General features: G+C 54.2%; 11 protein-coding genes across 11 annotated transcripts; 6 read left to right on the top strand and 5 right to left on the bottom strand.

Annotated features, from left to right (window-relative positions):
• The first annotated feature begins 986 nt into the window (after positions 1-986).
• BDZ83DRAFT_377369 (tat pathway signal sequence) lies at positions 987-3,140 on the top strand. Its single transcript, XM_060502689.1, has 3 exons — positions 987-1,531; positions 1,585-2,340; positions 2,476-3,140. Exons 1-3 carry the CDS (start codon positions 1,127-1,129, stop codon positions 2,812-2,814), a joined length of 1,500 nt encoding a protein of 499 aa, XP_060370675.1. The 5' UTR covers positions 987-1,126; the 3' UTR covers positions 2,815-3,140.
• Positions 3,141-3,551: 411 nt separating this feature from the next.
• BDZ83DRAFT_566550 (calcipressin) lies at positions 3,552-4,307 on the bottom strand (the record flags this gene model as incomplete). Its single annotated transcript, XM_060503859.1, has 1 exon — positions 3,552-4,307. The coding sequence occupies one exon, from the start codon at positions 4,305-4,307 to the stop codon at positions 3,552-3,554; it is 756 nt and encodes a 251-aa protein (XP_060370674.1).
• On the top strand, positions 4,229-4,832 carry BDZ83DRAFT_377304 (uncharacterized protein). The gene has a single exon (XM_060502688.1). It carries the CDS (start codon positions 4,333-4,335, stop codon positions 4,681-4,683), a length of 351 nt encoding a protein of 116 aa, XP_060370673.1. The 5' UTR covers positions 4,229-4,332; the 3' UTR covers positions 4,684-4,832.
• Positions 4,833-6,136: 1,304 nt separating this feature from the next.
• BDZ83DRAFT_646945 (uncharacterized protein) lies at positions 6,137-7,495 on the top strand (the record flags this gene model as incomplete). The annotated part of the gene is made up of 2 exons (XM_060510030.1): positions 6,137-6,336; positions 7,138-7,495. 2 exons carry the CDS (start codon positions 6,137-6,139, stop codon positions 7,493-7,495), a joined length of 558 nt encoding a protein of 185 aa, XP_060370672.1.
• Positions 7,496-9,415: 1,920 nt separating this feature from the next.
• Positions 9,416-10,970, bottom strand: BDZ83DRAFT_715651 (phenylalanyl-tRNA synthetase; the record flags this gene model as incomplete). The annotated part of the gene is made up of 2 exons (XM_060511770.1): positions 9,416-10,749; positions 10,835-10,970. 2 exons carry the CDS (start codon positions 10,968-10,970, stop codon positions 9,416-9,418), a joined length of 1,470 nt encoding a protein of 489 aa, XP_060370671.1.
• Positions 10,971-11,871: 901 nt separating this feature from the next.
• On the top strand, positions 11,872-13,275 carry BDZ83DRAFT_715650 (mitochondrial carrier domain-containing protein; the record flags this gene model as incomplete). Its single annotated transcript, XM_060511769.1, has 4 exons — positions 11,872-12,145; positions 12,241-12,245; positions 12,402-13,108; positions 13,176-13,275. The coding sequence occupies 4 exons, from the start codon at positions 11,872-11,874 to the stop codon at positions 13,273-13,275; spliced, it is 1,086 nt and encodes a 361-aa protein (XP_060370670.1).
• Positions 13,276-13,533: 258 nt separating this feature from the next.
• Positions 13,534-15,159, bottom strand: BDZ83DRAFT_377156 (RNA polymerase Rpb3/RpoA insert domain-containing protein). The gene is made up of 3 exons (XM_060502687.1): positions 15,000-15,159; positions 14,371-14,936; positions 13,534-14,313 (listed from the first exon to the last, which is right to left on the bottom strand). The coding sequence occupies exons 1-3, from the start codon at positions 15,060-15,062 to the stop codon at positions 13,923-13,925; spliced, it is 1,020 nt and encodes a 339-aa protein (XP_060370669.1). The 5' UTR covers positions 15,063-15,159; the 3' UTR covers positions 13,534-13,922.
• Positions 15,160-15,644: 485 nt separating this feature from the next.
• On the top strand, positions 15,645-16,424 carry BDZ83DRAFT_566437 (GrpE protein; the record flags this gene model as incomplete). Its single annotated transcript, XM_060503850.1, has 2 exons — positions 15,645-15,908; positions 15,981-16,424. The coding sequence occupies 2 exons, from the start codon at positions 15,645-15,647 to the stop codon at positions 16,422-16,424; spliced, it is 708 nt and encodes a 235-aa protein (XP_060370668.1).
• Positions 16,425-17,458: 1,034 nt separating this feature from the next.
• BDZ83DRAFT_566403 (uncharacterized protein) lies at positions 17,459-20,277 on the bottom strand (the record flags this gene model as incomplete). Its single annotated transcript, XM_060503846.1, has 8 exons — positions 17,459-17,761; positions 17,951-18,360; positions 18,417-18,585; positions 18,639-18,769; positions 18,818-19,038; positions 19,246-19,686; positions 19,868-19,988; positions 20,043-20,277. Coding segments are annotated over 8 exons (2,031 nt in total), but the record flags the coding sequence as incomplete, so codon positions are not given.
• Positions 20,278-21,321: 1,044 nt separating this feature from the next.
• Positions 21,322-25,175, bottom strand: BDZ83DRAFT_601758 (replication factor RFC1 C terminal domain-containing protein). Its single transcript, XM_060507122.1, has 4 exons — positions 24,757-25,175; positions 24,667-24,705; positions 22,015-24,615; positions 21,322-21,963 (listed from the first exon to the last, which is right to left on the bottom strand). The coding sequence occupies exons 1-4, from the start codon at positions 24,900-24,902 to the stop codon at positions 21,630-21,632; spliced, it is 3,120 nt and encodes a 1,039-aa protein (XP_060370666.1). The 5' UTR covers positions 24,903-25,175; the 3' UTR covers positions 21,322-21,629.
• A 12-nt stretch (positions 25,176-25,187) lies between these two features.
• Positions 25,188-26,324, top strand: BDZ83DRAFT_601754 (ribosomal protein L16p/L10e). Its single transcript, XM_060507121.1, has 3 exons — positions 25,188-25,717; positions 25,774-25,915; positions 25,968-26,324. Exons 1-3 carry the CDS (start codon positions 25,283-25,285, stop codon positions 26,150-26,152), a joined length of 762 nt encoding a protein of 253 aa, XP_060370665.1. The 5' UTR covers positions 25,188-25,282; the 3' UTR covers positions 26,153-26,324.
• Positions 26,325-26,521: the final 197 nt, after the last annotated feature.

Raw genomic sequence — 26,521 nt, 5'->3', positions numbered from 1 at the left:
ACCAGAACAAACGTCAACTTCATCCCATCCTATCGCCGGAATGAATATACACAGGAAGCCTTTATACCCCCCTTCAATCCCATTCCTGTCACCAGCAAGCAGGCGTCCGTCTAGGTCGACGGGTCAGGACAACCTTGCTGGGTGGTGGAGTGGTTTGAGGTCAACAATCAATTCTACCAGCATGAGCACCAGAAATTCCCCAGTATAATCACCAAGAGATGTAGTCTACCGAGGTGAACTCTTTTTTATTATTCTGAACTCTATGAGCTTGCTCTATAGTACAGATATCGGTTGATCTCCAAGGGCTGATTTTGTATCATTTGCACGAACATCAAAATGAGTTTGAAGTGATCAAGAAGAGGCGCGACTTTCACTTACACATCATTTCATCAACTACAACCCACGGCCTTCCTTACTTGCAAAACTTTTTTCAATTTAATAGAGCATAGGTAGTGGACAGTACTCTATCCAACCGAGTTTGCTGTCATCATTCGCCCATACCGAGTACCACGATGCCTTACAACTGGAAAAAAGTCCCAATCACGTGCAAACATCATGGCACATCCATGTCCTTGGCAGTCTTTGAGGCCGTGGGGCCAACCTTCCCGAAGCACATACCTGCATCTCCGTCCAATCTTGGTAACAATTGCCCTCATCTTCCCAGTCAGCTTACCAGTCGACCAGTGTGGTCCGGTGATTCGCCCAGTCAGGTGTCAAACCCTCCTCATCCGAAAAGGGCCACCACTTCGGCTGTCTCCAACTTCCAAGTGAAAGTCGTGTCTTTCTTTCCGGCTCCGCGTTCATTGTCTTGTATTCACTTTCTTGTAGTTATTCATTTCATATGATTCCTGGATTTCAAATTGGATGACGACTTTGGGTTGGTCTAACGACATCTAGTATCCGATGAGAGAAGTCTTTTGAGGTCTATGAAGTCATTCCGCCCTTAGCTTGAGCTTTGCCCCCCGATTCGCCAAGGCGAACTGAGCACTGAGACTTCCGGGTCTTTTTCAACTTGTCTCTCCTCAACTTTATACTTTGGCGAACTGCTGAGGTTTCATATATCTATTGCATTTGGCCTTTCCTAAAGTTGCATACCCTCTACTTTTTTACAACTCCAGTACCAGCAATGGCAGGTGTCCTTTGGTACCGGGGTGAAGAGTGGCGAGAAGTCTGGGACTACTGGTTCAAGTGGACCGACGAGCACCTCACATCCGACGACCTCCGCCCAATGATATATACTTACGATGAGCTGGGCGCCGAAGCATTGGACCGACTGGATGAAATATCGCCTCCCGTGAAACCCTCGACCACTCCCAGTGAGAAGGTAGACACTCCTCAGGATGCGAAGCCACATCGAGACCTCTATGCTCTCTTGAGAGACAACGCAGACACAGACGAGGTTTTGGGAAAACTATGGACTGAAATCAACACCATCCCACCATGGGTCGACTGGGCTCAAATCGAACGCGGACAACAAGTTTTTCTGCGATACGCAGGCCCGGCCATCTTCGCCGTGAGTCCAGCCAAACTCGTCTGACGATACATCCCCAACTCACCTCAACCTCACTAACACTAAATCCATAGCTCACGTTCCAATCCCTCGTAGGCGGCATGGGTGGCCGCCGCGTTGTAGAAACCCTCTCCCGAACAGGCGGCTTTGGCGTCAACGTCACCCGCCGCCGCCTCCTCGAGACCTTCCAGCACATCCTCCAAGTCACCCGCGACCTCCCCTCCGTCCAACCAGGCGGTGAAGGTCACGCCTCCTCCGTCCGAGTCCGTCTCCTCCACGCCGCCGTCCGCCGCCGCATCCTCCTCCTCGCCAGCCAACGACCCTCCTACTACGACGTGGCAGCCTACGGCGTCCCCGTAAACGATCTGGACTCCATCGGCACGATATCAACCTTCTCCTCCACCCTCCTCTGGATCGGCCTGCCCCGCCAGGGGATCTATCTCAAGAACAGCGAAAAGAATGACTACCTCGCCTTATGGCGCTACGTAGCCTACATAATGGGCACGCCCACAGACGCCTTCTCCACGCTCAAGAGGGCCAAGGCGACGATGGAGTCCCTCCTCGCCTCCGAGATCCAACCCTCCGATACCTCGCGCGCCCTCGCCAACAACGTCCTCACGGGGCTCGCCGAGCAGCCGCCCTCACACGTCTCGCGCGAGTTCCTCGCCGCGGAGACGTACTGGCTCAACGGCGCCAAGCTCGCGCGTGCGTTGGCGGTGGAGAGGCCGCCTTTTTATTACTCGCTGCTCATACTGGGCCAGTGTCTCTTCTTCATGTTCATGTGCTACTCTCGCCGTCTATTCCCTAGTTGGGATGAGTCTAGGAATAAGGTCAGTTTCGTCAATCATTCCTGGGGGTGCCCCCTTTTTGGTCGTCTGTCCTGAGTCGACAACATGTTGATAGAAAGAGAACATAACCCCCTTGATTACAACTTGAACTACAGCACCCTCTAACAACCCTCCCAGAACCTCAAAAAAGCCCTATTCAATATAACGATTAACAAACCCGAGCTCGGCGCCCTAGGCAAAGAAACAAATTTCGAATTCAAGTACATTCCAACCTTAGACGTCCTGTCCACCGAGGCAACGGCCCGGACCCAACAGCACCCGGACCCGTCGACTCACGAGCCAGGCTCCACCCCCGCAGATGCAAAGACGGGAGCACGAGCAGGAGCAAGCCCACGCCGCGTGCGCAGCAACGAACGCCGGAGCCTCATCACATTAGGCGTGGTTGCCACGGTGGGCGGTCTGCTCGCCTGGCTTGGGATCCGCGGGGCGTCGGCCCTGTTTGGGAGGGTTCTTTGAGCATTTGGTGCCTGGTGAACATTGAATATTGTTAGTTAGTCCCGCGCAGGAACCAGGTGCCCATCATACGTCAGAAACAATCGTGGATGAGACGCAACCCCCGACAAGCTGATCCCCGATCGGCTGTGAGGGGCCGGATTTCTCCTGACTTGGGTTCGGAAGTCGTAATGTAGGTAGATCACTGTATCTGAAGATCAAACCGTTTGGTCCGGCGCATCATTCGTTGGGTTGCGTACCTAGTCCACGAATACTGCTCCACAGCATGAGCGTCTCTGCCACAGGTTTCGGGTCGCAGAAGTAATTGTAGAGAGCTGAGCGACATATCACAATACTGAGACAGATATAGGGGTCCACACCACTTTTGTTGTTGGTAATCAAGTTTGTTTGTTTCGCTGCCTTTCAATACTGAGAGCGAAAGGGGAATCTAGTGTACAGGAAAAGACCTTGTGTGCTTCTGAGCAACACAGTAGAAACTTTTTTGCGCAAAAAATTGGCTCGTTAGCCATCAGGAACGACAGTGTGATAGTGCCGATCCCATTCGAATAGTATTCCTCCCCAATCCAATATTGTACCGCTCCAATGTGCGAGCCGTGGTCTTCCCGTAAAACGCCGTCCCAAGCCCGTTCGATGCTAGATGAGTGCCCAAAGTTCCTGAACCGCCATAGTCCCAATGTCGTACCATCCAACGCCTGACCAAGATCGCTCTTTCAAAAAACAAGTTGAGTTGAAATCAAGAATTATGCGTGGTGCATCAGCTCCACAGGTGGGCGGGAAGTATGCGCCATAATGGGCTTCGGCTCGATAGGGCTGAACTCCATGGGCTCGTCGGTCATGTCCTCCAGGCAGATGGCGGGCAGATCGGGGCTGGTACCGTTGGCGTCAGGCTGGTAGAGCAAGGTAGAGCTTCTGCTGCGCGTTTGTCTTGAGCCGTCGACGGGGCTGATGGGGGTCTCGACGCCCGTCGGGCGGTGGTGCAGCTTGGCCAGCGCATCGGCGAGGTCCTCTGCGTGCACCATCTTGTTGGGGGCATCCTCCAGCTTCATCTCCCAGCCGTGAGGCGGCGAGGGAGGTGGAGAGATGAAGAAGAGCTTTCCAGCGTCAGGGAGGGCAAGGTGGCGATCGGTGACCTCAACGGGGGTGGGTTGGCCAAAGTAGACGCGGACGCGCTCGCCCATGACGGCTTCACCGTCCCAGACACGTCGGACGGCGATGGCGTCATCCTCTGAGAAGAAGGAGACGACGATGCGGCGGAAGGATTTGAGGGGTGCCCATGAGTGGACTGGCGCCGTCTTGAGAATGAGGTCGCGGATGGTCTGCAGGTTGTCGGGGCGGAAGATTGAGGTGTCGTTGAGGTTTGTGAAGAGAAGGGTGTTTGTGGGCGGCGTCGGCTGGACCAGAGGCGGCAGAGAGGAGAGATCGAGGGAGAGCGACTTGTTGGAGCCGGTCGAGCGCCTCGAGAAGATGGGGCGGGTATCCAGCTGAGGTGATTCCATTTTGGCTGGTTGTGTATGTGTGTGTATGTGTATGTGGTTGAAATGTGTTTTTTTGCGGTGTGTGGCGAGGAAGTCGTTTCTAACTCTTTGCTATGTATTCTACGCCGATTGTGTAGTGATCTTGTTCATCTGCAGAAGAGAGGCTTGCAGTAGTGTAGTTTGTTTGTGCAGTGTTTTGGTTGTTGCTGGAGTTGGAACGAAAAATGATCGTGATGGTTGGCGGGAGGCGGTCTTGGTTATATGTTTGAGCGTGCCAGTGAGAGAGTGGCTTGGCCAGGCGCTACTGAGGGACTACTGGGGTCGGGCGGAGTGTGGGATGGTTGGATGGTGGACGGTGCCAGGCTTGCCAGGTGGATGGTGGATGGTGGATGGCTGAGTTGTAAGGTACCTATGGTTGTGAGGGGAGGGGTGCCGTTGCCTCTGGACGTTGAGTGGGGCGCTGGGAGTGTCTGTGTGGATGAAACGGGAAGGCCACACGGACTCACGGGCCCGTTTGAAGTTTCGCCGCCTTTTTGGAGAGCGCCGTCACAGTGGTGGAGACGGCAGACGGGCAGACGGGAACTCTCCTACGGTCCCCTTCCTTATCCATTCCCACGGACAATGGTCACGTCCTACGCTGCTAGTCACGCAGTCAATTTACAGCCCAGTCGCTGCGAGCGCAGACCACCTCACTTCACAGAGCAGCTTACTCCAGGCTTCATGGTGGAAAAAAGGTTCACAGCAAGGCAGGGCGCGTGGGTTTGCCAAGGTGCATTGGCGCGAGGAGGAGCACGTCGGGATCGGACGACGCATGGAGAACAGGGGCAAGGCACCAGCTTGTACCATCATAGTGTACCTTACACAGGATGAGAGGGAGGCCATAAGGTAAGTATGTCACTTTGCTCATTCGGCTCATCTTCTCACCAACTCACCGGGCAGCTTACCTTGCCTCTGAGCAGAGAGACTGATAGAGGCGTCAGAGAGGCAAGCACTGGGCGTTCAGCAGCCCAGGATCAGGACTAACACGGCTGACATGGATTGGGGCTGTGCAAGGGCAAGAGGCAATACGGATAGAGAGAAATGATACGGCAAAAGTTTTTCCTCCCACTCCAGAAGGCTTGGCGTTCTCCAAGTTTGAAGTGTCCACGGGATGCTTTCCGCAACATTGCTTTGCAATATCTGCCATGCCATACGGATACCTCAAGCTCATCCTCCACAGGACCTTGCCCTTGCTTCGCGCCGTGCTGCGGTTGCACCTGGTGGCTCATGGGAAATGATCCACGAAAGACCTGGACCTCTATCGTCCCTCGCTGGCGTGGAGATGGAACCGCTTGACACGGCAGACTACTGACGAATCGAACAGGTCTTGGTTCGTCGGCCCCGCTAGAAATCGAATTGTCGAGAATGCCATTCGCCACCCCAGCCATTCTTTACGCGCAGTTTCCGTGTTCTGGTCCCCTTGGTCTCTTTCTTAACGGATGAGCTAAAGGACGCTAAACGGGCTAGATCTGGGTACGTACCGTTACGGTAGCGGCTCCAATTATCTCCGCCTCAATCGGTAATTTCCTGAGTGACGACTTTACGGTGTGCCGCGAGGGCGGTGCTTGTCTTTCATTGAACCCAAACTGGCTGGCACGGCTGTTCCCTCAGGACAGGCACTGCTGCGACAGGGCAGTCACTGGACGCATTCTCGTTGTCGTTGTCGGCTCCAGCAGCAAACCTCTTCTCGCCTCTGGCAGGCCTCCCCTTGCAACGAATCCACGATGGGAGCCTCTTCCACGGCTGTTCCCCCACACGCCCAGCGCACTATCCATCCAACCTGAACTGAGCCCAGGTGGACTTGGTCAACAATGACGGCACGCTCTGGAGGAGACTTGGGCTCCAAAGCGCTGAGAATCAGTGCCTCGACCCGCTACTTGACCGCAGCTACGGCCGCCGACGACAGCACTACGTTCGGTAGCGGCGCATCGCCATCTTCCCACCCTGTCCACCGTATCCATCCACCTTGTCCTGTGACCTCACACTCGGGTCTCTTTTATTTTCCCTTCCCGTACGTCCCTGGACACGCGAGAAACAGGCACAGCAGACAGCCACCGAGGGCTTGGGTCTCCCGTCGCTTCTTGGGTCTTGGGATGCCTCCGGTGCGTCCATACCGAGTGGTATGCAGCCACCCGTTTCCAGAGACACCTGCATCTCGGATCTTCGAGATGCCCAGTCTGGACTCGGGCATACTCCGAATGTCAACGTTACCCTACAGATGCAGATACCAGACCTGTCGGCTGTCACCATACTCAGTAGTGATTCGACAACCAACACCTCGACAGCTCATCTCCCCGCTCTTGCGCTATCGCGGTTAAGCTAAAAAGAGTCCAGGGATACCGAGTCAAATTCCCACAGCGTCCAGTCCCTGGCCAAGGGTCCATAGAGTGACGGGGGCTGTGCAGCAAATGTTGTGTTCACAGAACAAGTTCAGTATTCACCACTCACTGTATCTACAACACTTGGAGTTTACGGTTCGATGATAGGCTTGGGGGCGGCGCCTCCTTGGACCACTTACGATACTATCAAACCATGGTCCGCTCTTCTATCCGAAATTTCTTCTGGCCATGTTGTCGGCAGGTTGCAGTGTAATCTGAAAGACCGAAGCTTGTGTTCCTGGTCTTGGCTGAGCAACGCCTCCAACCCCCGGTATCATACCATCTGGGGCTGGGGCTTGGCTTTGGAGGGGAGCTCACCCATGATGCGAGCCCGCCGCCCCTCTCAACGAACCGCAGCGATGGCGGCGCCAACTCAGCAGAAAACCTGCCTTGATCTAGGTGTTCATGCTATAACATACCGGCCGGATGAATAGGGGCAAGGCATTCCGTCACCCCGTGCCAGATTTGTCGCGGGATAGGGTCCCGAAAAGCCTCAGTCACGGCTCGCCTCTGAAGTTTGAACTTCGCTTTGCCGGCTCAGCCCGCGCCGGCACACGAGTCGGCCTACGAATTTTGTCTTCGCTCAGCCAGCTCTGCGCCAAATTGCACCGAGCCTCAGCCCCTTCCCTACGCCGCTGGTCAGAGACATTTACCAGTGCACACGCTCGTCTGATCCTGAGCAGAGGGACAATCAGCCACAATGGATATCGAGGTATCATCCGCAGAGTCCAGAGAACAGCAGACGAACATGATGAAGTTTGCCCTCAGCAATCGACACGGCCCAGCCGCTGATCGTTGCAACAGCAGCAGCACCCATTCTGTGACGCTGTTCGCCAATGTTTCAACCCGATCGCCCCGACACGCCGCAGAAACGCTCCCCTCTCTCCGATTGCCACAGAAGATTACGGTTTTGCTGTACGGTCAGCAAATACCCCTCTGGCGATCTGGAAACGAGGCTGTGCAAAATACCAAGACTTTTCACCTGCCAGATTGATGTTTCGTCCTGCAATCGGCTTCCCCAGACACCCTTCCAGGCCAAGACATGCGTGCCCTCTTTTCTGCATTTCGCTGCACCTCCGACACTCTCTCTCTTCACAGGCGCCATTCCAGATAATAGTTACCGGTTGCCGATTGCCTAGTTGGGCAAGATGCGCCTATGGCAAGTTGTCTTCGTTTCTCAACTCGCTTGCACGCCAGTCAACGACCGACCACCGAATCATCTCCTTCGTCCCCCAAAAGAGTACTTTTGTAATTGCTGACTTGCAGGCCATCGAATTCATGGACCCGACTGTAATCCGAGGTACCGTCTGCTCCGATGCTGCGACATCAGGACGTCTATAGAGAACTCACAAGCTCGATATGCCTTGCACCTTACGGATATCTCCCACAAGTACCGGGGTTTCCTTGCACCAAAGACATTGCCTGCCCAGAGAGATTACCGCCTGATAAACTTTGCTGCTGAGTCGGACCTGAAGCGATGGCAAACTCATCTCATCCGTTTGGACAATATTACAAGGAACTCGCTTGCGAGAGGGGGAAATCAGCATTGAGGAAATCTCTTGCAACAATCACAGCTTGGTCTGATGCAATGAACGACGAGAGCTCGACAAGGGTGCGTGGGCTGTGTAGTTTGACCGACTAACAAACGAGCAAACCCTCTCTCCCCTTCATCACCATACTGTAGATCGGCTCAAGTCTCCCCTCTCTTGTTGCAATGCGAGCACCAGGATTGGCTGAAATCTGAGGTGTAGAGAAGAAGAAAGCCTTGAAACTGACTTTTTGCACGACCGTCCCAAGTTTTTTTTGTGATGGGACGACGGGTCGAAGGTCTGCTCCATCTTCCTGAAGACTAATGCGCTCGTGCTGCTGTTGCTGCTGCTGCGCGCGAGCATTGTGTGCAAGGTAGGTTTTGCGCATGATACAACCGATCTGCAACCCTGGCGTCACTGCTTCAGATTTTTTTTTTTGGTTTTTGCTTCTTTCCCGAACCGGCGGAGTTGAACTCCCGCAAGATCTTCTCTGCCTTTGTTCCGAGATGCTCGGACGCTTGACAGTGCGATCCACGGTCCACTGCTTACATTCCCCCTCGGGCTGTCGAGAACGGAATGTTTTCAACGGCCGTCTCTCTCCTACGGCTTTTGGTCTGATGTTTTGTATCTGTACATCACACGGTTGCTTCAGATCATAGCTTCCGAGAAACACAGCACATCACATCTGCAAGACGACGGGATCAAAGGAAATCCCGAGTCTCCGTACCTTTCACCCTCAAGCTCTAGTGGTTTAATTCATGGCTCAGCTCAGCCTTCACAAAACCAAGCTGGAGGTCAGTCCATCCTTTTTGGGGGTGGGTTTCTTTGATAGTACAATGTAATTGATATGATACAATGGGCGTGACGACCTCTTCTTCTACACGGGCATACAGCCAGGGCGCAAGCTAAAGCTTAGCAGCACCCATCTCGCGACAACCCCTCAAGCAGAGGCGTATAACTTACGTCGGGGTTCTAGTACACTAGAACGATGCCATGCAGTAAATGATGGCATGCCGAATGTGGACTTACTCACCGCCATCAAATCGGGAGCCCTCATCCCATCTTCAAGATGAGGGAATAACAAGTGTTGGCAGCACAGCCCCCTTTTACCCCTCAAACTACGCCAACGTTGAGCAACACGGCACAGTGTTTGTCTGCCTTTTTTTTCTCGTCTGCTGTTCCCTTACCGGATCTCGACGCCTAGCTTTTCGACCAATTTCCGGGTCACCTCGCTGTGCAGCTCATTGGTCTCCTCGTTGGTCAAGGTCCGCTCCAGACTTCGGTAGTTGATGCGGTAGCACATGCTACGTCTCCCCGTCTTGGGGTGCGTGAACTCGTCCACCAACCGGACGTCCTCGGCCCGCTCGCCGGCGATGTCGCGCACCAGCTCCATGAAGTCGTTTTCGTGGAAATCCTGTGTATTGGCTTTTGTGTTGCCGCCCGCTGCCGAGGAGGTGCTCCCGAGCCAAAAGGAGACGTCTTTGGGGCAGGCCGGGTGCTTGGAAAAGGGCACGAAGCGCTTCATGCTATCGAGCTGGTCCGAGACGCCCCTGAACTGGCTCAGGAATCGCTCGTCTTTGGACCAGAAGAGGCGGATGTCGGGGATCTGGAAGAGGAGCATGGCGATCCGCTCGAGGCCGATGCCAAAGGCCCAGCCGACCTGCTGCGGCACGCCGGCGTTTATGGCAATGTCCTGCTTCACCACGCCGCAGCCTAGCACCTCGAGCCAGTCGCCGGCGTAGTAGACCTCGAGCTCCCACGAGGGGCTCGTGAAGGGAAAGTAGGCCTCGACCCAACGGACACGCAGGGGTTCGTCCTTGTAGTCCGGGTCCGCCTTCGCCGCGGCGGCTTTCGCTCTCGTGAAAATCTCGACTACCATGTTCTCGAGCGAGCGCTTCAGGTGGGCGCCGATGGCCTCGGCCTCGGCGGGGGAGTGGTGGCCTTCCTGTAGAGGGTTCCGTTCCGCGTCGTAGGCCGGGTGCGGGTCCTCGACCTTAACGTTGTGCTTCGGCAGCCTGTTGAGGTCTTCCCAGACGGCGGCGGCGATGTCGCCGTTGGGCACTCTTGTCCTGTCCCACATGCGGGCGCCCTCCATCTGGTGGAAGACGGGGTAGTGGCTCCTATCGATGGCGTCGCGGCGGTAGACGTCTGCGCTGATGAGGTAGCCCTCGCTCAGGTTCTTCTGGAAGGTCTGCGCCTGGTGCGCGCTCGTGTGCGTGCGGAGGAGGGTGTCCTTGTTGAAGTAGTAGGTGTCTGATTTCGCGCGGCCCGGGTGGTCTAGGGGGAACCCGAGCGAGTCGAAGTTCTGGTGCGTCGTGACGACGGGGTCAAAGGTGTTGTGGTACTTGTAGGTGGGCGCCGGGAACTGCGACTCGATTATTTGCCGCGTGATGTAGACGGGGTGGTCTTTTTGGAGGTGAAGCTTGCGCGAGGCTGCGTCGAGGACGTTTGTCGGGACATTGAACCAGGTGTCTGTCGGTATCGTTTGGCTGTTGACCTCGACGGTCTTTTTCTGGTCTAGGGTGTTTGAAATTGTCGAGGGTTCTGCGATGATGTCTGTAAGTTCAAGGGATCATTAAGGACCGGGTGATCGTGGTCTAACCTGAGGAATAGCTGCGCCGGCTACCGCTCATCGACAACGAAGCGATGGCCTGCCATTGTCGAGGAGCTCTCGCGGCGCAGGTGGCGCCACGGAAGCAACTTTGCAATTGCCTCCCGGCTAATCTTGGGACGAGCATTTTGAAGTTGTGAACCCCCTTGTCCGTATGCAAAGGCCCTTGTTCTATGTGCTCATCACAGGCCTAGAGCTTCGATGTAGTGCTGCGACAACAGCTGCCGTTAGGAAAAGGGAGCTTTCGCAGCAGTTGGTCGAAAAAGTGTCGATCACCAGAAGTCTGACAAAAGCTACGGGATGCACGGGCCAAGCCAATTGGCATTGCGACCCGGGGCGGGCACACGGCGCCAGACCCTGCCGACTCCCCCCGGAGCAAGGGTCCGGAGACGCCCTTCATTAGCGCATGGCACCCTAGCTTCGCTGCAGGCCCAATGACGCACCAAAAATTCGAAGCAGCAGGTTCAGTTGTTGTCTGTTGGTGCCGGTGGTTCCCTCTGAAAGGGGACTTGATCAATCAGCAAATCTACTTTTTTTTTTCCCTCTCGTTCCCTTGAGCCGACTCGAAGCGCGTCCCTCGTTCAGCCGAATTGGTGTTAATTAAGGAAGAAAGAAAAAAAGATAACGACAAGAAAAAGTTCGCGATAAACCGACCCGATCTCCAATTCCTCGGCTTCTTCCATTCCTCCCACCACCTGCATACCCCAAAGTAGCGACAAAAAAAAAGAAGGCCTCCCGCACGACCACACCACCCTCCCCCCGAAGTCGGCTTTATAGAAAAAAAGACGTCACTCAACCGCGACGACCGAGAAGTGACGTCTCAGCAACACACGCTACCCAGCTCATAATTGCCGACACGAGAGAGAGGGGAACAAGGCAATCTTGGACATAACTCACGTTAAATCCGAGAAAGGTCGTCCGTCTGTGCTTCTTCACTTACGGAATCTTTGCCATTTCCGCGCCGCAGTGTTCAATTGCGCCGCAACAGGATGAGCCTATCATAAGATACTGCGCAACACCCTGCAACGATGCAGTCCGCCGCCGCCAACATGGTCGCCAGTAAACCGGCCGACGAGCCGTCGGGGCCGTCGTCGTCGCAGCCGTCTCCGTTGAAGTTGGGGCAGCTCGAAGGAGCTCAGGAGAAGTCGCAAACGCAGTCGCAGCAGACGTCGGCTGCGACAACGACGACACCGGCGCCTCAGAAGCAAAAGAAGACGGCGGAACCGTCGCTGAGATATCCTTTTTGGTTCGGAGGCAGCGCCAGTAGTATGGCCGCCTGCGTGACCCATCCCCTGGATTTGGGTAAGTTCTGCCGGCCTTGATCTCGAGATCTGGCGCGAGAGAGCCTGCGATATCGCACATATCGGAGTGAGCCAAGAGCTGACAATGTCTCACAGTTAAGGTAATGCGCTCCCACTTCTACAACACACCATCGAACGAAACCCTCGCTCCACGATAGCAAACTTGAGCTCTCCCAAGACCCGTAGCAAACAACAACACATCTACGTAGCTCCCAAAGCAAGAATTCACTTACTTACACAATGTCACCCTCCTCTAGGTCCGCCTCCAGGTCCGCCGCCCCGACGCGCCAAAGAACATGGTCGGCACCTTCACCCACATCATCCGCAACCACGGCGTGACAGGCCTCTACAACGGCCTCTCGGCCTCCCTTCTCCGCCAAATGACCTACTCCACCGTCCGCTTCGGCGCCTACGAGGAGATGAAGATCCGCGCCACCCGCGCAAACGACGGCAAACCCCCCTCCTTCCCCGTCCTCGTCGCCATGGCCTCGGCCGCGGGCTTCGTCGGCGGCATCTCGGGAAACGCCGCCGACGTCCTCAATGTCCGCATGCAGCAGGACGCCGCCCTCCCCGCCGCCGAGCGCCGCAACTACAGCCACGCCCTCGAGGGCATGCTCCGCATGGCGCGCGAGGAAGGCATCATGAGTTGGTTCAGGGGCGTCCTGCCCAACAGCATGCGCGCTGCGGCCATGACGGCCTCGCAGCTCGCGTCGTACGATACCTTCAAGGGCATGCTCATCCGCCACACGCCCATGGGGGATAATCTGACGACGCACTTTACGGCCTCGTTCCTCGCGGGTGTGATGGCCGCCACGGTGACGAGCCCCATTGATGTCATCAAGACGCGGGTCATGTCGGCGAGCACCCAGGAGGGGCTGGCGCATACCCTGGCCAAGATTTACAAGGCTGAGGGCCTTGGGTGGATGTTCAAGGGCTGGGTGCCCAGTTTCCTCCGCCTCGGACCGTACGTTCTTATTCCCTTCTTGCTTTATAAGCAGTGATGTGATTCGCCTTAGCTAACTCACTTCCAGACAAACCATCTGTACATTTGTCTTCCTAGAGATGCACCGCAAGGTCTATAGAAAGGTCGCCGATATCGGTAATGGTGAAGATGCGTCCATCAAGGGGTAATAGGCACACAAAAAGGCTTGTGTTGTGTTATAGAATGAGCTTTTAGATACCTAGATAGACTGGCGCTGCATCATCATCACTAGTACCATCTTGGCATGTTTGGAGGCGTTGGAAAAAGAGGCAACTCTGCTGCATTTGACAGGAGTCATGGAGGGTATACACAGGAAAGAAAGATATGGTCGGTTTTCTTTGCAGCAATCCATATTCGCTTTATGTGAGGTTTGTGTGTGAGTTGTATTATAGATATCCGGGAGAAGAGTTACCTTCTCCGCCGAAATCGAACCCCGCCTGCCTCTCCTCGCCCTAGTGTTTGACGGGCTGTTGTCTTGTTTTACGATTGCTCTACCGCCACCATCCCCTGTCACGGGTGTCTAAGCCAAGCCAATCTGGGTTCAGGTCTAGCCGTCAGGATGCCGAGAAGCCTACCCCCTCTTGCCGCTGCGGAGTGCATCTTTTCGTGCGCGTTGGTGCCGTTTCGCGCGTCGTCAGGCAAACTCCCCCTCCTCCCCCAAGCTGGTCCGATGTAGCCAGCTGATGACCAAGCTGGCTTCTTTGCAAAAATTCGCAAACTCCATTACCGCCCCCATATCTCAAAGTGATTTTCATACATAAACGCCTTTTTATGATTTAGTGGTTGTCGTTCTCTCTCAGTTCCATCCAGACTGTCCGGAGGCGCCGTAAGGCGTCGTTGTGGTGTAGGGTGTCGTTGCGTTGCCTCCCCATGCGGTCTGGTTGCCGCCATTGAAAGGGGTGGTGTAGCCTTGATCTTGCCAGGGGTTGCCGCCATCCATATCCAAGTTGGGACTGCGAGGTCCATCAAAGTCGCCCATGCCATCTTCGTCTGCCTCGCCTGTGAGAATATGGAGCGTGAGGGCCAACTTCTCCTGCAAAATCTTGATTCCTTCCTGGATAATCTGATCCGGCTCCAGACTGCCTACGCCTTCGACCTCAAAGTAGAACTTGCCGGGGAGCGCGTCGTAGTCGAAAGCTTCGCCTTCTTGTGGGGGGTCCTCCATCTTGGCATATTTGCTTTCAGGCCTTTGCTACTATTAGCCACTCGCATCTTTCAAGGAGCATATCATTCAAGTCACTCACCATTCGGCCTTGGCATCTTCTTCGAACCACATGTCCAGATGGTGCAGCTTGTTGTGAGGGTCGTATTCAAACCCAACAGCAGACGTCGGCATCCATTTTGCATGCTCCTTTGCAATACCCTTCTTCGCGATGCATGATACCTTGAGCTCCTGCCCTTTGCGCAGCTTCGCAATCAAAGAGCCTTGCCCTTCAGGGTCGAGGATTACAGGGTTTCCTACGGTGCCGTTCTGTCTGAAGCTGTCGACAATGAGGTCGCTGGCGTAAACCTTCATGGTCTCGTCTGATGAGCATCGCGCATGCAGCGTAAGCTTCACGCTGCAGTTATCGCAATACTGCTCGCAGTCGCAGTCTCGGGTGTAGAGCAAGCTGTTGACGTCCTTGGATTGGAGGGGAATCAAACCCAGGCGATGGGCGATGAACTCATCGGCAAGGACAGATGTGTTGGCCTCAATTTCGACCAGGTCGATGGCGATCACTGGGACTTCGGCCTGGATAACGCGACGCAGTGAGTTGGCGAAGGACAGGTCGCAGTTCGAGAGATCAAAGTTGACGTGGATGTTATCAGCCTAACGATGCGCCGGGCTGTCAGTTTGAAAGTCACTAGCTGAGTGAATTTTGGGAAGTAGTACCCCTGAGATCTTGATCGATGGTCCTCCGGACTCGCCATCCAACAGCATCGGCTCGTAATCCATGGCGCCGCCTTTCTCCTTTCAGTTGTAGCTCGGGCCAAAGGTTCTGAGAAGCAATTCGAATTAGACTGCGGCAAACGTATTCGATTTTGTGTATACGGAAAGCAAGAGCGCCTTGGCAATCGTAATTATGGTGGGACGCGGGTGGATTGAACGGGTGGAAGTTGACGATTGTGTCACGGTGGAGGGGAGGCTGAATGGATATTTTTGCGACCAGAGCCAAAGTGAACGCTGCCGCCTCAGGTGCCACTGAATTACCAATTGGAAAGTGCAGCGACCGTGCCTGGCGCCTGCGGAAAGCGCGTTGGTCTTGCCTTGGCGCTAGTGTTATCGATAAAGCTCTGAGCGGTCCATCGATTCATCCGCCCCCGGATGGAGCTCTCCGGAATCTTATGATTGGGCGCGAACTTTCCCGCATGGCCGGGGTTCAAGGGACGGCAATTCGTCACTTGGGGCCATTCCGATAAAATTTCATTTTCTTCTAAAAGCTTCTCCGTACACGCGACCAGTCCCTACATCGCCTCCTCGATTCCAACCACGCTTTCGCCCTCCCGAGTCTCTCACACAACCACCACAACCGCCACAATGTTCAGACAAGCCATTGCTACCTCTTCTCGCGCAGTGCGCACCGGCATCCGCACCCAGACCCCCAAGTCTGTCTTCCAAAATCAGTTCCAGAGCTCCCCTGCCTTCAGGATACGAGCCGCGCAACCCGCCGTTGCGAGATGGTACAGCGACGCCAAGGAGACCACCGAGGCCACCAAGGAGGGCGAGAAGCCCGCCGATGATGCCGAGTCTGCCCTGAAGAAGCAGCTGGAGACCAAGGAGAAGGAGGCTGCCGACTGGAAGGTTCGTTCGCATTCTGTCTCCCGATCTCGGACGCCGAGTTTCGAGACCCAGTTCTAACATACAGCTCTCCAGGACAAGTGCCTTCGCACCATCGCCGACTTCCGTAACCTCCAGGACCGCACACAACGCGAGGTCAAGCAGGCGCGCGACTTCGCCTTGCAGAAGTTCTCAAAGGACCTCATTGACAGCATCGACAACCTCGACCGCGCCCTCTCAATGGTACCCCAGGAGAAGCTCAAGGTCGAGGAGAAGTCGGGTGACCTCAAGGACCTCGCCAACCTGTACGAGGGTCTCAAGATGACCGACGACATTCTCATGTCGACGCTGAAGAAGCACGGCATCGAGCGCTTCGACCCCGAGGGCGAGAAGTTCAACCCCAACGAGCACGACGCCACCTTCATGGCACCCCAGCCCGACAAGGAGGACAACACCGTCTTCCACGTCCAGCAAAAGGGCTTCAAGCTCAACGGCCGCGTGATGCGCGCTGCCAAGGTCGGCGTCGTTAAGAACGCTTAAAAGGCCAATGTCTCAACATCTTGCATCACAATTCCGATCTCTACGAAGATCTTGTTCTGAAAAAATCATGGGGCTAGTCGACTGACCGCTGGAGACGTCGGCGGCTTACAAGCCCCTCTTGTACCATTATGTTCTACGATATTCTCTCGATTCCCGGAACAGCGAACTGGGCGTTCCGGTCGGTGTATAATGCTCCTCTCATGATGTGACAATAGCATGGCGGAAAAAAATGTAAGGGGGCCGCAAATGGGAAGGCCTTTTTGCTGGATGAAAAGAAGAAACGGATAGAATCTGGATACGTGTGTGTATACATAGACCCCGAATAGGGGTTTCGGGGTCTGATGATTCTTCTCAAAGCTCTGGTACAATTTAATCATACCGTCTAGGAGATTTTAATCTCCCCGTGTCTTAATCGCACACGCATAATTACATCCCGGACTTTGCAATCATGATCGGTCAAGGTTGAACGTAATACTTTGACTCATCCTATTTGCACTTACGACATCGTAAGGCCGCCCTCGGCTCTTAAGCAAATTCGACATCTTCCAGTAATCTTAACATAGAGTATCATACTCAAACAATGGCAACATCATGACCCAAATCATGGCTCGTGGAAAGCAATCTGAAAAAAGGGGAACAGGATCGAAAGACTTCGTCAAGAATTATGCGTTCCCCCGACCTAGGACGTATTGTTAGTCACTGGTCCCACTCGACACCTATGATGGTAGCTTGGCAGTACCTAATTGTTTGCTCATAAGAAACTTACCAGAAAGCTGAGAAGCCGGGGCTCGATGATTGAAAGCCATTATCAGTCGTCGAGACAAGCCGGTTCATCACCGATTGCCACAGCCATATAGCTTTGTCCTAGTGTTGTCGTAAGCCAGACGAACTGATCATGGTTCAAATATCAGAACTTACTCATCGGCGCAATATTACTGAAGAGCCATGCTGAACATAGCAAGATAGAAGCGAGAATGCTACAAGGACAGCTTACGGAGTCGTAGGCCAGTTCTCACTGCAAACTCATTCCACAATCAACCAGCAAGGTCCAAGGCCGCCATCTTGTCCCGGAAGTTCTGCGAGACAGCCCGGCGAACCTCATCGGGGCTCGACAAGTTGGCTCTGAAGCACTCCTCCTTTATCCGGGTCTTGCAATGAACCAACTCCTTCTTCATCTTCTCATTCTCATCCTCGGCGTCCTTGAGGGAGTGGAATTTGGCCTGAACCTCGTACCGCAAGTCGTGCAAGTGCGCCGACACACGGCGCAGCACCCGCTTTTCATGCTTCTGGCGCTTGGCGAGCTCCTCAGCCGCCTTTCTCTCCTGCTCGGCGCGTTCCTCAGCAGCTTTGCGCTCTCTCTCGACAAGCTCCTCGGCAGCTTTGCGTTCCTTCTCGGCGAGCTCTTCAGCGGCTATTCTCTCCTTCTCAGCACGCTCCCACGCGGCCTTGCGCTCCCAGGCTTCTCTGAGCTCCCGCGCTGCACGCTCGCGATCGGCGCGCTCTTGGGCGGCCCTCTGCGCCAGGACGTGGTCGACGGAGAGGCGCATCTCGCGGAGCTCCTTCTGGGCTCGACCGACGTCGATGCGCAGGACGGCGTTTTCGCGGGTGACTTCCTCGTCTCGGGTTTTCCAGCGGAGGATGGTCTTCTGGCGCTGCGTGATGAGTTCGGCCGCGTTCGCCGCCTCGACGCCGGCAACCTTGCGGGCGCCGGGGGTGTTGAGGATCGTCTCGATATCGGAGTGGGTGTAGTGCTGAGCCCAGGGGTCGCCGGGCTCGGCAGTCGTGGTCGAATCCTCGGTGACAGCTTCTGGAGGCGCGATTGGGGGGTCGCCTTGTTCATGATACTCAATCTTGCGGAAGTTACGTGCGACTTCGGGGTTCATGCGGTCGAAGAGACCGAACCACCAGTTCCGCATCTTGTGCTGGAAGGTCACGCCTGTGCAAAAGTCAGTAATTTGATGCTTTTGAAAGGGATGTTGTTGTGCCAGGTACCAGCAGGCAGGTAGATGATGGAAGGTTCGGAGTCAAGAGAGTAGCAGGGCGTGAGATAGCCATTGTCGTTGATGTCTCTCTGGGTCTCGAACTCCATGAGGAGACGGTCAGGGGCTTTCTCTCTGGGAGAGCCATCGTCCATGGAAGTCTCGGGACGCATACGTTGAGCCTTAGATCGTTTCAGCGTTGGGTTGCTTGGAAAAGTGTTTCAGCAAAACTTACATCCTCAGCCATGAAGACTCTTCCATCAGTGTTCTGCTCAGCACATCCCTCGGCCAGAAGGCGGAAAGTACAAGGGGAAATTCTTCCAGTCTCGGGATCACCCTCGTCGTCCGAGATACCGTAGTCCTCGACTAAGATGTGTCAGTATCGGCGCAGATCATGACTTAACCCAGACTTACCAAAGTTGCGCCCCGGATCGTAAGGCAGCTTGTAGGGGAGCAGCCCCTTGAAAGAGGACTCAGGGGCCTCGGTGACCGGAGGGAGGTAATCCTCGAATCTGAAATCTTCGAAATCGGGCGCGATGTGGAGATATTTGGGACGAGGGACATTGTAGGCTCCCTTCCTGTCCGCAGTATCCGGGGCGTACTCGGCAGACAACAGATGGGTGTCATCGAGCATCCTATACACAGTCCGTCATAAGCCTGAACGAAGCAACTGGTCACACGAAAACTCACTTGACGTAGTCATCCTTCTCTGGCTTCACATCAGCTCTCAAGGCCGAGGCCGCGGCTCCCTTGACAGGAGACGGCTGCGTCTTGGAAGTTCTGGCAGAATTGTGGTTAGGAGGATGACGAGTAGGAGGGTACATCCTCGGACGGAGACTCACTTCTGGGGTTCGCCGCGTGCGAAGCCGCCACCGTCTACAGCCCTCTCCTTTCCCTTACCCTCGCGCTTCTCACCGTGCTCGCTGCGAGCGAATTCACCGCCATGGGCAGCTCTTCCTCTTCCCTTGACGTCGGGCTCCTCGTCATGCTGGCAAGAAGGGCCGTCAATCGAAATCTTGGCAGCATCCCTCTTCGCTCTAAGAGCAGACTCGAAAGCCTTGACCTCCATCCAAGATCGCAGCGGGTCGTTCGCATCCCTCATGGAGCCCCGAACAGCATCGTAGGCCTTCATCATGGAGTCTGTCATGAACCACTCCTTCGCGAAAGGGTGGCCAGCCGAGCAGACAGGGAGCTGAGGGCTGGGCTCATCGGTACCGTAGTCGACCAGCTCGCTCTGGAAGATGGACCAGTCCTTGGTCGTGGAGATGCCTTCGATCTTGATGCTTGGATCAGGAACTAGAATAAGTCGGTTAGTTACGACATCCATGTGAGGGAAAGAACAAACAGAAAATTGTCTACGAAGCCCGGGCAGGGAGTAAGTAGATGAAGTCAGTAGGAGCAGAAAGGTATCTCATTGAAACCAGAATGTGCTATCTAAGAGCCTAGTGGAAGCAGCAGAACAACGTGGAGCACTTGATACCTTCATGGACCGAACGCGAGTACGACTCCGAATCGGTGCTGATGCTCACTTCCCAGAGGTTGACTCCGGCATAGCGGGCATGGTCAAAAACGACGGTCTCCGGGCCTGTGTTCAAGAAGTTAGAGAAAGAGTTGAGAAGACGGCAATTCAAAGACTCACTCGAAGAACGGTTGAACTCGTGCAAGTTGTTGTCTTGCTCCCAGTTGCCGTACAAGACCGTGTCGTGGGTGAGGGCTCCATTCTCCTGGCCGTGGGGTCCGACATTGGAGTTCATCATCTCGAACTCGTTGAGATCGTAGATATCCTCATGGTCTTCACTGAGGAAGCCCTGTTCATCGTACATGTTGGCAGCGTAGATGTCGCGGGACGACTCGCGAGACGCCTCTTCGATGATGGAAAGGCGATGGGGGTTGTGATCTTCGAGGGTACCCGCGGTGTCGATATTGTTTGCTATTCATTTATTTTTCGTCAGAAATACGACTCTTATTTGCCATGAAAGCTACCTCAATATCGATGAGCAGGTTGGATGACTTACCAGACTTGGAACGCGAGTGCTGACCGCGGTCACGTCGAGAAGACATGCTCGACAGGCGCTTGAGAGTAGTGAAGCTCTTTAACTTCTTGAGAGAGGAGGCTGCCTTCGATACCAGATCTGCGATGAAAATAATGAGCAACTGTGAAGCGATGAAAAAGACGTTGGTAACGAGGATCCGAGTGTAGGAAGGAAGAGCAATCAGATGTTCTCGAGTATTTCCGAAGAAACAAACGACTCAAACACTCGAGCTTGGAAGATGGATGAAGCTCAGCGGGAATCGATGGGAAGAAAAAAGAGCAAGGATCGGAAAACGGATGAACAGAGGTTGGTTGAGGCGAGAAATCATGAGAGCAGGAAGGCAAAGCGTCTAGGGTTGGAGGGAATATTCACCCTTCAAGGCCTTCGCGGCAGTTCGAAACGGCTTCTTGGACCCGCGCTCTTTTTGATCCTTCTCATTGATCATCTTGGAGCTTGAAGCCGTGCCGACGACTAAACGGGATGATTCAAAGCGCTCGGCATCATGGACGGTCGGTTGGATGTAAGCGTTGTAACTGATGGGAATCATTTGATATGGTGAACTGCGCAAGGAACGTTTTGGATTAGCTCTGTGCTTTTGGAAGGCGAGGTAAAAATTCGGAGCCATTAAGAAAGACTAACTTCGAACTTGGAATACTGAAAGAATAAGGGACTCGGAGCTTGGTTAGGTGCCTTTCAAGTTTTGTATATGGTTGACATGATCCCTTGTGCTAATGGTGATGTGTGTGTCGGGGAGATTCTGGCAAAGGCTCAAGAACAACCTGTTTTGGCAGGAAGCTCTCCTTCAGGATTCACTGGCCATGGGTGGGCTGCACAAAAACGTTGTCTACCAAATACTCGCAGTTGCCTTTCATGAAGATGTCAAACTGCAGCTGTCATTCTCAAGTCTACTTCCTCACATATTAACTTACACAGACGTTGTCGCTCACAACACTCACTTTACACTGATTACCTTTCATGATGTACATCTCTCAAATCATTTTGTGATTGGTTTACAACTTCATACAATATCTAGCCGTTGATGATAGGTGTTCAAAGAACAGCAGGTATTCCTGTTTCAAACCTCATAAATCTACAGGTGTCATGAATGCCTCACTCAAACTCAGTGAACACTGGCGTGCTCCTCCCATGAAAGAAAGATGCCCTTACATCGATATCTGTCGACCATTATGCCATTACTTCTTGCCCTTTCCCTTGGCAGTCGTTGCCTTGGCCTTGGGCCTACCCTTCTTAGGCTTGGCATCTGCATCTTCGTCATCATCGTCATCGCCTGCTTTGGCCTTCTTCGTCACTCTCTTAGCCTTCGGTTTGGGCGCCTTGATTAACTTGTCCTTCTTCAAGTCAATCTTGTCATCGTCCTCCTCGCCTGCATCAGCAGGTTCCGCAACATCAGCATCATCGTCCTCCTCGATAGCTTCCTCGAGATCCGGAGCCTCCTTCGCCACCTTCTTGGGCTCCATGATATTGCTGGCCTTTAAGAAGGGGATAGGATGAGACATTGCGTTGTAGCTGGAAAGTTGTTAGTACTAAATTTGGACAGCAAGAAGCATAAGTACTTACGTTCGCGTGAATGCTGCTTTTGTCTTGGACTCGATATCAGCCCGGCCCTCGGCTTGCGGACCAACACCGAGCTCCTGAATCGCATCGAAGTCGTCTCGTGTCAAGTAGTAGCTGTCCATCAGCTCGATAATCTCGTCGACAGATTCTTTGCCTTCGACGGACAACCGGCGGATCATCTGATCCCACAAGACAGGCAGATATTGCTGGCGAACCTCATTGGCGTCTCCAGATGACCTCAACCGCATGTGCGAGTGCAGCTCACGGACAAACCGACCGAGTTTGCCAGTCTTGCTGTTGTTGCCGAGCCAGGAGGTGAAGTTGGAGCCCATGAGCTGGCCAGCAACGAAACTCGATGGTCGAACTGTGCTGAAAACGGCGTGAGTAGGCATGAGACTCCATTGCTGTTGAGGGCCGTGAATCATTCGATCAACCAAGTCACCATCGCTGATGCTTTCCGCCGCCTGGTCCACCAATTCGAGGTACTTCAGGTTCTCTTCCCTCTTGTTGTACCCTCGGTTGTTCAGTGCCATAGGCTTTGAGCGCAGGTAGTTTTCCTGAATCATCAGGTAACTGAACTCGTGGTCGTTAAAGTATAGCTCGATCTTTTCGTTCAAAGTGGTTTTACTGGCGGGAGCGAACAGCCCGCCAGCGAGCAGCTTCTGGCAAATATCCCAAGGCTTGAGAACGACATGTTTCTCCCATGCCTTGGTCATTGCCTTGCCCTTGTCGTAGCTCATCGATGCTTGATCGAGCTTGGCGGTGGAGATCATGTTGATGATTTGCCGAATATCCTTGTTGCTGCCTTCGATGAGGGCATCGACGACAGGTACAGGAAGCTTGAGGCCTTCGCGATGACAGATTGTCATGATACGGGACCGGACCTGTTCGACCGTCGGGCGCCTGAAGGGAACATCCATGGCGACGAAGTCAAACGGCTTCATCTTTGGCAGTTTCCGCTCATTGCAAATGAGAATGAGGGGAATCTCAGTCTTTTTGCAGAACTTAGCCAGGGCTCCAACACCACCGCGATCTCCTGCGGACATTCCGTCAACCTCGTCCATAATCAACACAATATTCTTCTTTTCTCCGTCAACCTTCTTGCCGTCTCCAGCAAAGAAGCCGAGAAGTGATGTGTTGTTCATGATATCAGCGACGCCGTTTTCGACTAATTTCTTGCTGCGAGTGTCACTGGCGTTGCTCTCAATGACATCGAAGCCCTCGAGTTTGGCAGCCAAGTGTGCTGCAGTCGTCTTGCCGATGCCGGGCGGACCAGAGATGATGATAGCTCGCGTGCCACCCATACCGTCTGCACCGCGCCGTTGAAAGTCGTACTTGCGTGCCTTTTGCCAATTCCTCAACCAAGCCTGGATCTTCTCGACCTGCGCCTTGTTGCCGCAGATATGATTGAGTGCCGTCGGCGCATACTTTGATGTCCACAGCTGCACTGGAGCTGCTGTCGGGGCAGGAGCAGCTGTAGTCCCCCGAGCGGCGGCTGCTTGCTTGGCTGCCTTCTCTGCTGCAGCCTTCCGAGCCTTCTCCTCTCGCTCCATCTCCAATGCCTGGATCTTGATAGCCTCCTCGTCTTTCTTCTTCTTCTCGCGCGCCTTCTCCGCACCCTTGCCGGAGCCGCCATAGGCAGGCAACTTCCTGATGAGTTCGAACAGGCCCTCCTCGTTGATGGTTTTGATGTTCATGTCCCTGATCTTCTTCAGCTTGCTGGGTCCTGCATCGTCTCCCAGGACGACATAGCTGGTCTTGCTACTTGGTGCTCCAGTAATTTTGCCACCGTACTTCTTGACCAACGCCTGACCTTCCTCACGGCCGATGGTTTGAAGGACACCGGTGAAGACGAATGTCAATCCAGAGAGACATTCATCCTCGCCTTCGGGCAGTTCCGCTGCACCTGCATTAGCAGGCACAGCCGCGCTGTTTCCGCCACCACCGGCATTCTTCCTCCAGTCAAACTTGGGAGCATTTGGGTCCTGGGGTGGAGGTGTCGGAGGGCGGACAGTGGGGATGTTGTCGAGGATCGACTGATAAGCCGAATCTTCAGGTTCGTCTGCCTTCTTGGCCCTGGGAGCGCGTGGCTTAGCGGGGGCTTTCTTCTTTGGCGGCTGCTCTTCCTCCTCTTCCTCCTCGTCCTCGTCAGGAGTCTTGCGCCTCTTTGTGCCAGCTGCTGCCCTTGAGCTCTTGCTTGGGGTACCATTGGCGGCACTCCGTGAGGCTACTCGCTTCGGTTTTGGTTGAATATCCTCGTCGCTCTCGTCCTCCGCATAGTCGTCGGTCTTTCGCTTGTTGCGACCCTTTACATCAGCAGCAAAGATGTCATCGTCATCCTCGTCGTCTTCGTCTTTGAATGCATCGGCATCGTCGTCGGACTCGATTTTGGTGTATGTCCTGGCGGCGCGCTTCTTGGGCGTTACTTCTACAGGTTTCGCAGCAGTTTTCTTGTTGCGTGGGCTGGTCCTGATCTCGACTTCGGTCTTCACTTTAGTTGCTTGATCTGGCTTTGCGGCGGGTGCAGGCTTAGCCGCCTTGGAAGATTTGGATGATGCAAAGTAATCGCTGGCTGTGGTCTCGGTTCCCTTAGCAGCCTCATCTCTGCTACGGAATTAGAGGCATTCGACGGAGAGGGCGATATGGTTCGCGTACTTAGCCTTCTTTTTGACAGCAGCTTTCGCTGCCAGCTTCCTAGGACGAGTTAGCTTTGTTTTCAACTGCAAGGGTTCGGAATTGACTAACGGCGCAGGAGTAGGCTCGGCATCATCGTCGCTATCCTCGATGACTTTCCTGCCCCTTCGGGCCTTTGGGGGCTCCTCAACCTTTTTTGGCAGTGGCTTCGGGGGCCCGCCTCCCTTCGGCCCAAAGAATGACCTAATATCAGGCATTACGTCTTATACAGTCACCTGTCTTTCGTCGAGTGGTTGTAGAGAGCAGCGACAAGTTTATATCGAAAGTTGGGCTGCTGTTGCCTGGAGGGGAGTTGGAGGTTGACAGACGAAAAGACCAATCGAGGTCGCCGTGCCTGGCGTCAAGTCAAGAAGCGTGCACGTAATGAACTTCCAGTTGCTACGCGAAAGTGACGCGAGGTCCGTGACCCCGGTCAGTTCACTTTAGAGTGTGTGTGGCGCAGCAGCTCCAGGCAAAGCCTCAGCAAAATTATCGCCCAACATCTCAGGCCATCCAAGCCACACCTAAGCTCTCGTGAAGCTAGGGACATTTTTTTGGAGATCGCATCATCAACGACGTTCATCGGCAAGTCGCAAACATGAGGCCCACCGCTCCTACGGCGCTGCTCAGCGCCTTCCAAGGCCTCAGAATATCTACGACGCCGATAGTCAGCCCTCTCAGGGCCGCGATCCGACCTCAATTGACGAAGCCGCTGGTCGCATCCCAGATCCTCCGCGATGCTCGCCCGTTTTCGACGACACCTGCAGCGCAGGGCACATGGCTCGAGCCCTCGATCGACCGAACGAAGAAAATGATGAAAGGACGTCCTCGTGTGGCTACGGGAGGATCGACCAAGGGCACGACTGTCATCTGGGGCGACTACGGTCTCCGAATGAAGGATCACCACCGAAGAATCAGCGCCAAGCAGCTCAAGAACGCTGAAGATACGATTAAGATGAGATTACGTGGCCAAAAGTACCGGCTGTACAAGAGAGTGTGCTGCAACGTTGGTGTCTATGTGTCTGGTAACGAGGTAAGGCGGACGATGAGGAATTATGGGTGATAGTCAAGTGCTAATTCCCGGACTAGATGCGTATGGGTAAGGGAAAAGGTTCTTTCGATCATTGGGCGGCGCGTGTTGCTGTCAACCAGATCGTTTTCGAAATCAGAGGAATGCTTCACGAGGCCGTTGCGAAGGATGCCTTCCGTCTGGCGGGTAACAAGTTGCCCGGTGAGTATATTCCCAAGTGCGTGAAGTACAGCCAAGACTGACTCAATGCTAGGTCAATGGGAGTTCGTACACAAGGGAGCGGCTCCTGTTGTTGGTATTACGAAGCTTGAGAACGGTGTTACGTTGGAGGATCTGAAGAGACCAAGAAAGGCGATTGCGCCTGAGGACTTGCTGGCTGAGGCAACGAGCAAGCCCACCAGCGCGGCCTCTGCCACTACACCGTCTGCAGCGCCCTAGAGTTTTGGATGAAAATGATTGTAACATTTACCGCTCTTCACTTTGAGATAGGCTAAGCGCAATCTCAAGTCCATGGAGTGGCTGTACTATAGATGACCTTACCGAACGGCGAGGTGTCATTGCGGCTGTACAAATAAAGAAAATACCTTTCAGACTCATCATTAGTCTACCGTGGAATTATCATTGAAAACTGTTTTCTGCACACATTGGTTTTTATGGAATCGAGTGAATTATAGAGGCATTAATATGCGAAGTAGTGGTGTATGCCTCAAAGCTACCATGTGTGGCTTGAGGGCACGGGCCAAGGCCACCAGCCACGCTTAGATATCTTCCACTTAACGCGAACGCGTCTTCTTTCAGAGCGCATCA

Source organism: Colletotrichum acutatum (genome assembly GCF_030867785.1).
Source record: "Colletotrichum acutatum strain CBS 112980 chromosome Unknown BDZ83scaffold_6, whole genome shotgun sequence".
NCBI classification, from domain to species: Eukaryota; Fungi; Ascomycota; class Sordariomycetes; order Glomerellales; family Glomerellaceae; genus Colletotrichum; species Colletotrichum acutatum.
This window is presented reverse-complemented; position numbering and strand designations above follow the sequence as displayed.

What these genes read in the sequence shown, in the direction of transcription:
- BDZ83DRAFT_377156 (XM_060502687.1), bottom strand. Translation starts at nt 15,062, where the DNA reads ATGGATTACGAGCCGATGCTGTTGGATGGCGAGTCCGGAGGACCATCG. An exon ending in CATCGATCAAGATCTCAGGG is followed by an intron (nt 14,937 to 14,999) that starts GTACTACTTCCC and finishes GCGCATCGTTAG; the next exon opens with GCTGATAACATCCACGTCAA. An exon ending in GAAGATGCCAAGGCCGAATG is followed by an intron (nt 14,314 to 14,370) that starts GTGAGTGACTTG and finishes ATAGTAGCAAAG; the next exon opens with GCCTGAAAGCAAATATGCCA.
- BDZ83DRAFT_601754 (XM_060507121.1), top strand. Translation starts at nt 25,283, where the DNA reads ATGAGGCCCACCGCTCCTACGGCGCTGCTCAGCGCCTTCCAAGGCCTC. An exon ending in TCTATGTGTCTGGTAACGAG is followed by an intron (nt 25,718 to 25,773) that starts GTAAGGCGGACG and finishes TTCCCGGACTAG; the next exon opens with ATGCGTATGGGTAAGGGAAA. An exon ending in GGCGGGTAACAAGTTGCCCG is followed by an intron (nt 25,916 to 25,967) that starts GTGAGTATATTC and finishes ACTCAATGCTAG; the next exon opens with GTCAATGGGAGTTCGTACAC.
- BDZ83DRAFT_601758 (XM_060507122.1), bottom strand. Translation starts at nt 24,902, where the DNA reads ATGCCTGATATTAGGTCATTCTTTGGGCCGAAGGGAGGCGGGCCCCCG. An exon ending in GCTGTCAAAAAGAAGGCTAA is followed by an intron (nt 24,616 to 24,666) that starts GTACGCGAACCA and finishes ATTCCGTAGCAG; the next exon opens with AGATGAGGCTGCTAAGGGAA. An exon ending in AAAGCAGCATTCACGCGAAC is followed by an intron (nt 21,964 to 22,014) that starts GTAAGTACTTAT and finishes ACAACTTTCCAG; the next exon opens with CTACAACGCAATGTCTCATC.
- BDZ83DRAFT_377369 (XM_060502689.1), top strand. Translation starts at nt 1,127, where the DNA reads ATGGCAGGTGTCCTTTGGTACCGGGGTGAAGAGTGGCGAGAAGTCTGG. An exon ending in CCGTGAGTCCAGCCAAACTC is followed by an intron (nt 1,532 to 1,584) that starts GTCTGACGATAC and finishes CTAAATCCATAG; the next exon opens with CTCACGTTCCAATCCCTCGT. An exon ending in GGGATGAGTCTAGGAATAAG is followed by an intron (nt 2,341 to 2,475) that starts GTCAGTTTCGTC and finishes CAACCCTCCCAG; the next exon opens with AACCTCAAAAAAGCCCTATT.
- BDZ83DRAFT_377304 (XM_060502688.1), top strand. Translation starts at nt 4,333, where the DNA reads ATGTGTATGTGGTTGAAATGTGTTTTTTTGCGGTGTGTGGCGAGGAAG.